At 40.8% G+C, this 9,276-nt stretch overlaps 2 protein-coding genes across 2 annotated transcripts; both read right to left on the bottom strand.

Annotated features, from left to right (window-relative positions):
- Positions 1-768: 768 nt before the first annotated feature.
- On the bottom strand, positions 769-2,499 carry LOC119723299 (transmembrane protein 254-like). The gene is made up of 4 exons (XM_038193848.1): positions 2,360-2,499; positions 2,006-2,109; positions 1,335-1,394; positions 769-1,132 (listed from the first exon to the last, which is right to left on the bottom strand). The coding sequence occupies exons 1-4, from the start codon at positions 2,450-2,452 to the stop codon at positions 1,012-1,014; spliced, it is 378 nt and encodes a 125-aa protein (XP_038049776.1). The 5' UTR covers positions 2,453-2,499; the 3' UTR covers positions 769-1,011.
- Positions 2,500-3,784: 1,285 nt separating this feature from the next.
- On the bottom strand, positions 3,785-6,089 carry LOC119724076 (transmembrane protein 254-like). Its single transcript, XM_038194996.1, has 4 exons — positions 5,865-6,089; positions 5,169-5,272; positions 4,450-4,509; positions 3,785-3,919 (listed from the first exon to the last, which is right to left on the bottom strand). Exons 1-4 carry the CDS (start codon positions 5,949-5,951, stop codon positions 3,799-3,801), a joined length of 372 nt encoding a protein of 123 aa, XP_038050924.1. The 5' UTR covers positions 5,952-6,089; the 3' UTR covers positions 3,785-3,798.
- Positions 6,090-9,276: the final 3,187 nt, after the last annotated feature.

Genomic DNA, 9,276 nt, shown 5'->3' with positions numbered 1-9,276 from the left:
TCGCTTTATATACACAATAGAAGTTTACTACTTTGTCTAGGCAAAGCATGGTTTAACCAAATATGAGGGCAACACTGATGTCCAGACTTTGCTTTGAAAATATACAAATTTGAATAACATACATGTAATAATGTTTCTGAGGTTCCCATTCAGATCATCCAGAGGTAACTTTAATATTTACAGTTGTTATACCTCTGTCTTAAATACTGTATTTTCATTGGCCTAGAACGATCACGTGTTAAATTTATAAAAAGTCATTGCACACTATAGGCTGTGGGATATCCGCGGCGGGAGTGTGCTATGACTTTGTAAGTACGGTATACGTACGGTGTGAAATGCTTGTATCGTTGGTACCCACGCCATTTCCACCATGATTTCACTCATGAGTGGAAGCAGCGAACTAGCAGACGATCAGCTGTTTTGAGCACGCGATATGCATGTGAGTTTAACATTCGACCATCATGATTGTTGTTTGTTTTCATGATTTTTACGTCAAAATCCAAAGAATCCAAGACAGAGGTATAACAAAACACCCTCGGGCCGCAAAGCACACTTCGCGGGTGTTCAAAACGCCATATCCCACATCACAGCAGTCCGCAACCATTGTTAAATATCGGTTAAATATCGTTGGATAGTAGGCTCATAATATTCATACATTTTTAGGCCCGAGAAAAGAGAAGGAACTGAATTACCATTCAACCCGTACATAAACCCGTACATAAACCGGTTTCATAAGCAAATCCCTTCCCCTTCGACTTCCAGATTTCTTGCAAGAATAATCTACAAGAATAGACTTCGGACCTAATGACGTTATGGCTTTGTTTAGATAATGCCCTTTCCTATGGGAGCGAAGTCTGGACGCCAGACGAAGTAGGGCCCGTCTACCACATAGGAAAGCGCACATTAGTTTAAACAAAGCGTGACGTCATTAGGTCTCTGGCCTGTCATTTACGCGTTTCTTGTTTTACAGAACTGTGATGCGGCCGCCGAATATCACACGTTACTCTCAAATCAATCCGCGTGCGCACTCCGGTGAGATTTGAATGTGACGAGTTCGTACAGGGACGCTCCACCAAAGATGGTGGTCGATAGGAACCATTTGACCTTGGCTGATCCCTCGATGCCTTTCGTACTGTGCAAAAATAAACAAAGAACGTTGAGTAATATGCCCAAACCGAAACACTGCGGCGGCGGAACGGTTTTCAAATTTGGTTGGGGGGGGGGGTTTGTTTCACAAAAAAAGGGGCACAAAAAACCGTCTCAGTTTTATAGCACAATATCAATGTGGTCCGGATTTGCTAGTACGAATTGAATTAGTTCGATGATCGACTTACCTACATAGACGCCAGCTATACATTGCTTCGAGGAAATGTGCGAATGTCCCAGGTACAAATCTAAAAAGGATGATGTAAAAAATAACCAGGGTTTTAGGGACGGTCGTAAATGTAAGTACGTGATCAACTTTTATCTTGTATAATAATGATCTGGAGTGTCATGGCCTAGCGATTAAGAGCACCGGATTCAGGCTATGGTGTTTCAGAGGCAACGGTCGTGTGGGTTCGAGCCCCGGCCCAGACACTTGTGCCCTTAAGCAAGGCACTTAACCATTATTGCTTCGTCCTTCGGATTGACGTTAAGCCGGAGGTCCCGTGTGTTGTATAAGGCCTAACGCATGTAAAAGAACCCAGTAGCACTTATAACTAAGAGAAGGGGTTTGCCCCGGTGTTTCTGGCCTCCTAGTTGTACTCCCTTGTGGAAGTCCTTAGGAGAAGAACCAACCAAGCACCAAGTAACTGTCACTCAACTTGTACGTGCCTCAAGTCGGATATTGCTATACGTGCACTCTCATGACGTTTTGCCATGGTTGTGCTTACGACGGTGCTATATGTGATGTCTGCACTAAACCAGTCACAGCAAGCCGACTCGAGTCGAGTCCAACCACCTCTCACATTGCATGTTACTTGATCCATTAAAAAAAAGTAGGGGCCTAGCTACCAGTACTTACACGGAAATCGCAAAATACGGGAAATAGATGTTGATCAACCTCATGCATGTTCCACCAGGTCCAAGATACTCGTAGGGTATTAGGTGGGGGATAAAAGCCGTGCCCTTGAAATGAAAAAAAACCCAGAAGACAAATAAATACACAATTTGGATTCGTAATTTAAAATCCCGTAGTTTTTGGTAACACATTTATTTAGTCGTACCTCACACTACATCCTGATGCAAAGTTGTCAGACATTTTAGAACATGAGCGGAGATCGACACGCACAGTGTGGCGTGTTTTACAGTAAAGTTAGTCATCATAAACTTATGAAAACGTAATTTTCTATACTGAATCAGAGGTCTTTGCACTTACCCCGACGAGAAAGTAAAACCAGCCGAGAATGTTCAACATCCAGGGCAAACTGGGCAAAGTGAAATAACTGGCATACGCGCTGCCTTCTGCCATCCTGTTCGCAATGTTACGGACAAAACTGGTATTACCAAACCTGAGCGAATTCCTATCCCACAACCTTGTAGTTATACGTCTTAACTAATAAGTATAGGTTTAAAAAAAAGGGAGCAACAGTTTTTTAAGGTCGTGATTCGCACTTTTCATTGTCAACGCGATTGATATGGGCTATTTATAGATATTTGTTACCGATAAAATAGTTCAGTGAGCTAAATACACACGTATTGTGAGTGGGAAGCAAAGGTCAGCTTTCGAACGGGCCTATGGCTACCTATGCAGGACCACATAAAAGTTCGAAAATGTGGGTATCATCGGTCAGATTTACTGGAAAGTTCGTTTGTACCCACATGCTTTATGCAAAGCGCCTGGTGACCTCTAAATTCTCTGCGCTCTCATTGGATATATCTTTTGAGACAAGTGACCTGGTTAAATACTGCGTGCGCACAATTCATGTGCATTGAACATGGTGGTAACCTATACCATCATGCTTTGCGAAGTCTATGTTTCCTTCTCAAAGTTATTTAGTAAAAACTTGGTCAACAGCTGCACCCCGGTAATGCACACGCGGGCGAAATCGGAAATCGTTACGCAACGTCGTTCCCAGAGTCTATTTCTACCTTGAAGTTAAGTCCTTTAATAGAAAATACCGTTATAATATCACAAGACAAACATCGAACAAAATGTTTTGACAACCGAGTTCAAATCTTGAGTGCAAAATACAATTATTGTTATCGACAACATAGGCTGACCTATAGGTTTCAAGAGTAACGTACGCCATACAACAAGTAGTAAGTTTTAGGGAGCAAAACATTTTGTTCTACTCAACATTATATTTTTATCATTACAATTCTCTTCATGTAAATTCAAAAGACAAATAACTGCACAGCTTCCTATAGGCCTAATGGAAGGCAAGTCAATTGTAAAGTCAAGATATTTCAATAAACCGTGACAAAGTTGTACCTGTGTCTTTGTGCAGTATAGGCTACCCTGTTCATAAAGAGCATCGCCAGTTCATTCAAATTAATGACCTGTGAGTAAACTGTGATTGAATCATTGGCGGATCAAACCCCCCCCCCCTCCCCCGGGGGGCAGCAAAATAATAGGATAACTTGTCATGCAGGAAAAGTAGCACATGCCTACCACCCCCCCCCCCTTGACAGCTTAAGCCTTGACCCCCAGCCAAAGCTGGATCCCCCCCCCCCCTCTGAATTTATTACAACTCTGCAGTTTACTTTTTCTGTTACTGAAATTGAGATAATATTAAAGGGGGTCGGAGATATACAAGTCTAAAAGTCCTTAATTTGGAATCTTGTTTTATTTTCAGGAAGATTTTGTCAGCTGGCTTAGTCCGCGTGCACGTCCAGTTGCGGCTTGAAGGTGACCAGTTCGTACAGAGATGCTCCTCCGAAGATGGCGGTCGACAGGAACCATTTGACCCGAGCTTGACCCATGATGCCCTTCTTCCTGCATTGAAAATATGAATAACACGAAAAAGTGATCGTGTTAAGCCGAGGTAAAGCGATTTTAGCCGAGACCGTGACGAGCAGTCGTCGAAGTGGGGAGCCGAGGTGAGCCGAGTCACAGCCGAGCCCAGCCGAATATAGAAGGCAGCATGCAAACCGGATTCAAGCATCAGACCAAAATGTGATGTGAGTCAACTTGGCGCGAAATACGCCGAAGTGGGCCAGAGCCAAGCCGGAGCTGGCCGAGTAAATCCGAGTCGAGCCACATATGAAGTCTCGGAAGGCCAAGCCGAGCCGAACCAGCCAAACCGAAGCCGCCGAGCCCAGCGCATAGAATAAGGGATATAGTAGATCAACTGACGACACTGGTCAAGGGAATGGATTGAATTGCTGTATATCATAATTTGTATGTGTTAAATTTGTAATCATAATTAATCACACATCGACGTGTAAGTTGTCACTATCTATTATTCCCCTTCAATTTCGTTCCATTGGCATTCCTGGGCCCGATGCATTGTGAACGATACTTACTTACACAGGTACAAACTGTAAAATGCCTCGCAGATATGTGCACTTGTAGCCGAGACCAATCTACCAAAAAAGTAAATAAAAGTAATAATTAATTGCGTTCCACGAACTATATTTGTTAGAATACCTCCGCCTCTGTATTTTCCTGTGTGCTATGACCTTGTACGTACCGTACGTACGATGTAAAACGTTTGTATCGTTGGTACCCACGTTTTTTTTCACCATGTTTCCACACATGAGTGGGAGCAGCGAACTAGCAACGATCAGCTGTTTCCCGGAGCACGCGACCGTTATGCATGTGAGTTGACATTCGATCATCATTGTTGTGTTTACTGCTGTTTGTTTTCGTGATTTTTACATCAAAATCCAAAGAAGACAGAGGTATAACAAAACAATTATTGTTGACTGCTGTGATGGGAAATACTGTTTTGAACACCCGAGGGGCGCCCTAGCTCTATCGGGTGCTACGATGTCAACAAATGTTGGCTAACGGTAACCATAGTTCTTGATAGACCATGCACGCCCTTGGTATTAGTTCTTGCGATAAGCATTACACAGTTTCCAAGTGTGGTGACGTAGCTATATAGGTATGTTCATGTACACAAACATTAAGTCGCAGGAATTAAGATTTAAAGAAAATAAACATGGTTTATAAGGATTAACCACCTGAAACAAAAACTTGAAATTTTCAGTGGGGAACTGATCAAGTAGCCCATACTTACACGAATTTTCCGAAGAAGGGGTAGTAAGTGTGCGTCAGTGTTATCCAGGTTCCGGCTGGACCCAACCATCGGACTGGTATTAGATGGGGTGCGAAGACCGTGAACTGTAAATGAGAACATCAGACGGCACACTAAAATACAAAAACCACGGTGTTAAATTTACACCAACTGGTTTTAAGGCCTATTCTGCAACACTGATGAAGATGCCGAATGCAAATATAATGCTCAACTGCACTCACAATCCACTATTTAACACTATTAACACCATGCTTCTGTTGAGCTAATTTCAGTTGCACAAATTTAATTTTTTTTGACATAATTTTAAAACTAGAAAATCCTCAAGATTAACAGCACCCTCTAGCGGGAATCTTGAATATTGAGGTCACTTTTTTTTGTGAATCAAAAATTATAGTAGTCCTTCCAAATAACATTTTAAAAAGTTGAAAACGTACTATTCCACACAAAAAAAGGCCAAGATTGGGCAAAGGTGAAGGGCCACCTTGTGGTAGCCTTAGCGCAACAAAATGTTACGACACCATAAATAAAAGTGCCGGGCGACTACATTTTAAATCAGACGAGACCTTAAAGAAATCAGCCGAAATATTAAAGAAAAAGACACAAAATACTCCGGTACTGATCCGGTTGCACATTAGATTTTGCCTAAAGATGGCCTGTTTTAAATGAATTGAAACTTACGTAAGTGCCGTACCAGAACCAACCCAAAATGTTGATCATCCAGGGTAGACTGGGGAATTTGAAATAATCGGCGTTTGGATTGTGCATCTTGGCGGGGAAAAAAGGAAGAAAAAGAGAAACGTCTGAATGAAGAAATACTCAAAAACAAGTGAGAATGAAATGATTATATACAGCCCGCGCTGTGTGGTCGTCATCATAGGCCAGACAATCATCAAGGTTAGAGGTCTGAATAAGTTACCCAATACCTAGACAAAAAACTTGTTGATGCTAAGATAAAAATGTGAAGAAAAATCAGCGTTGAGTAGGGAAACGTGCAAAGTTCAAGTTTAGTTATATCACACGTTATCTGTTTTACTGATCAGCATCACAATAGCTATTATTCATCGACTTTATGGACTTGAAGGCCTCCAATGTGTGAGGGGGATTTGATTGAGGGCGTCCTGTAAGTACACCGGTCGGGCTGTACCAAATTCTTAATCCATAGAGCACACTGATCTCCATATAAAAATCTGGACGCCCATTGGCTCTTACAGGTGACGTCACCGTCCGCCATATTACCACTCCAAAACAATAGATTTGTAAAGAAAGATTGTTTTTATTTCACTCAACGAATTATTATTATTATTTTTTTTAAATCAACATGACAATAATTTTTTTAATAGAATTTCTGTTAAGAAGAAAAACGTTACATATACTTTTAGACGACTTTATTTCAATTATTGAAAGTGGTTGTGAGGCTGGTTCCCTCCCCACATTCCAATGGAGGGATCGGGAACCAGTGTAGCTTTGGTTTTTTTACGGCTCGGAATGGCCAAGTCTTGGAAAGAGCTGTCCTGATATTTTTGACAATGAGATCAGTGGTAGAGTCCTTGCTTATAGAGCGCCCCCACCGAAGAAAGGTCTTTATTCAGAAGACAATGGGTGGGCTGTAAGGGTGCAGACCAATAAATAGGCCCGAAATTGCCTACGCCAGCCAAATCACTATTTGCATGCCCTCAAATTCTCCAGTATTAGAGCATTTTGAGGGCTGTGAACTTCAGGATTTGTTTTTTTTTTTAAGTGGAAGCCGTGCAGAGGACTGCGAGCTCCCATTTCTGTGAAATCTGGATGAATTTAGGCCCTAAAATGGCTCTATTTTGCAATGGAGCATAGGCGTTCATTTTCAAAATGGCGATGGGCTTCAGGACTGCTTTTAGGGGTGATCATCTTTGGATGGAATTTTTTTCCCCAAAAGTAATTGGTTAACCCCCAAAAGTTTAACGGAAAATGAAAGATGAAGAAATAAGCTTAAATTTGATGTGTGAGTCGAACACCTTGGAGAGTTTATATATTTTTAATAATTTTGGGAATTGCGCGTAATTATCACTGCTATGGCAGCCTGTTTACTGGTCTGCAACCCTCACAATCACAACGTGAGGCTAAAGTTCACCACTTTGTCACGTTTTTTTTTTTTTTCAACAGATAAGTGCCAGATGTGATCAAGCTTTAGAAAAGGTGAACCACGTATACCGCGTGCATCGGGGAAAAGGTGATTGTGCAAAGGGGCAGACAATCAACGGGTCACGCCACGAGCGGGAGATATCTCGGTCCAAATTTCAAAATCGATTGCAGAGAAATATAGGGCGCCAATGTCACGGTTACAAAGTCAACTGTTAGACAATGCAGTAACGACGGGTAGAGATCAATATCGTACCAGCGAGTCTGCGTCGCGACAAAGTCTGACTTGTGCACCCCCCCCCCCCCCCTTAGCTGAATAATATATGGTATAAGAAGAAGTAAAATGCATTCAAAATTTTCGAGAAAAACCTCAGAATGGAACAAAATGGGAATGGATTTCTTCTGACAGAAGAAAATGCATACAAGTTGGTCACATCATGCATGTGTGCTGTAATTAAGCCCCTCGAGGCTCAAACTATATAGAGGTTCTGTATAACTTAAATGTGTGTAAAGCTATGAAAATACCAATTACACTCACTTGAACAAAAAGCAAGTTCAAAAGAATCTAGGGATATGAAATGACAATTTCTTTATTGCTTTAAGATTCGTGCAATCTATATAAGCCTAGCATGATTGTAAATGAACTGTAAAATTCTGATCAGTGTTACATAACACCGTCCAGCGGTGTATACTTCAAACTTTAATTTTTTTACCAAAAAGGTTGATAGCATAATATATGAAATATATAATAATATAATCGGTATCACTCGAGTTTTGGGGCTCGACTTCACGTACCGATTAATTAGAAAAATGGCAGAATAGTTTATACCAAAATTACTTCCGAAAGCAAAACAAACAACACATATTATCATTTCTTTTTAAAGCATTCCGTTTTGTGCAAGATACTTTTTATCACGCAGAAAACTTCATAATTGCTTCATCGATCTAAAAGTGTTGCAGATTTATGATTGTCGGAATATATTTGGTTTTATTAAACTACGTGACGTGGAACAGCCATTTTGATTGGCTTCTGTGGAGACTTTTAAATCCTTGAGATCGCTAGAACCAATTACCTGTTACGACTCATAGGTTAAATGTCTCTTCGGATATTTGGTTAAATTCACTCATGGGGATAATCTTTAACTTGATGCAACCATTGAACCATAAAGAATAGAAAAAGTTGTACAAATGCACAGTTAACTTGTCAAGCAGCACGCAGCCATCTTTAGACATGTCCCCTGACGACACTGCACGAGTCATTTAGGCGGTCTCGACGTCATAGGAACCAATCCATCATTTTGCATTGGCTCCTCAGTTTTGGCAGACCGCCATGTCAAAAGATGGCTGCTGTGATGACGTAATGTTCTGGCTCTCTGCCAGGCAGATACAAAGAGAGATTGCATGCCCAGCGTCACAAAAACCAACTTAAAATTATACAAATCTTATTTTTAAAATACAAAACAACCGGGTAACTCGTAACTTAAATACAAATTTAAAAAAAACCTTGAGGAACTTGAAACACACACACACAGGTTTGTTTATGGCGCAAATCGAGGATTTTTACATTGTTCCTCATCATCATCAGAAGTCCCCATAACTCGGTCCTAATTTGCCTTACAAATACAAAAAAACTTCCCAGGGCCAATGGAGTAAGCTAGTTCGACAATTAAAATTGTACGTTACTGAATACGAAATTCAGGACTGTTATTGCGTTGTTATACACTTAGAGGCGAAGGAACTAGTTTTGTTCTAAGTGTAAACTTCAAAGATTAATTTACGACTTAAAAAGTGGAATAAATACATATGCATAACAAAATTGACCCAAAAGGAGTAACAGAATTAGCTATCATGCACTCTATCACCGACTGATAATCTAAAATAATTTATAAATAAGTTTAGATACAGAAACCTAATGATACACCCTATGAGAGTCTTATGCATTAACTAACACATTGAAAATACTACCAGGAAACCA

This window comes from Patiria miniata, unplaced genomic scaffold (genome assembly GCF_015706575.1).
Source record: "Patiria miniata isolate m_02_andy unplaced genomic scaffold, ASM1570657v1 HiC_scaffold_17, whole genome shotgun sequence".
NCBI classification, from domain to species: Eukaryota; Metazoa; Echinodermata; class Asteroidea; order Valvatida; family Asterinidae; genus Patiria; species Patiria miniata.
This window is presented reverse-complemented; position numbering and strand designations above follow the sequence as displayed.

Coding starts and splice junctions, on each gene's coding strand:
- LOC119724076 (XM_038194996.1), bottom strand. CDS start 5,951: ATGCACAATCCAAACGCCGATTATTTCAAATTCCCCAGTCTACCCTGG. Junction 4,510..5,168: donor CCCTTCTTCGGAAAATTCGT/GTAAGTATGGGC, acceptor CTTTTTTGGTAG/ATTGGTCTCGGCTACAAGTG. Junction 3,920..4,449: donor TACAGTTTGTACCTGTGTAA/GTAAGTATCGTT, acceptor TTTTCAATGCAG/GAAGAAGGGCATCATGGGTC.
- LOC119723299 (XM_038193848.1), bottom strand. CDS start 2,452: ATGGCAGAAGGCAGCGCGTATGCCAGTTATTTCACTTTGCCCAGTTTG. Junction 1,395..2,005: donor CCGTATTTTGCGATTTCCGT/GTAAGTACTGGT, acceptor CATCCTTTTTAG/ATTTGTACCTGGGACATTCG. Junction 1,133..1,334: donor TATAGCTGGCGTCTATGTAG/GTAAGTCGATCA, acceptor ATTTTTGCACAG/TACGAAAGGCATCGAGGGAT.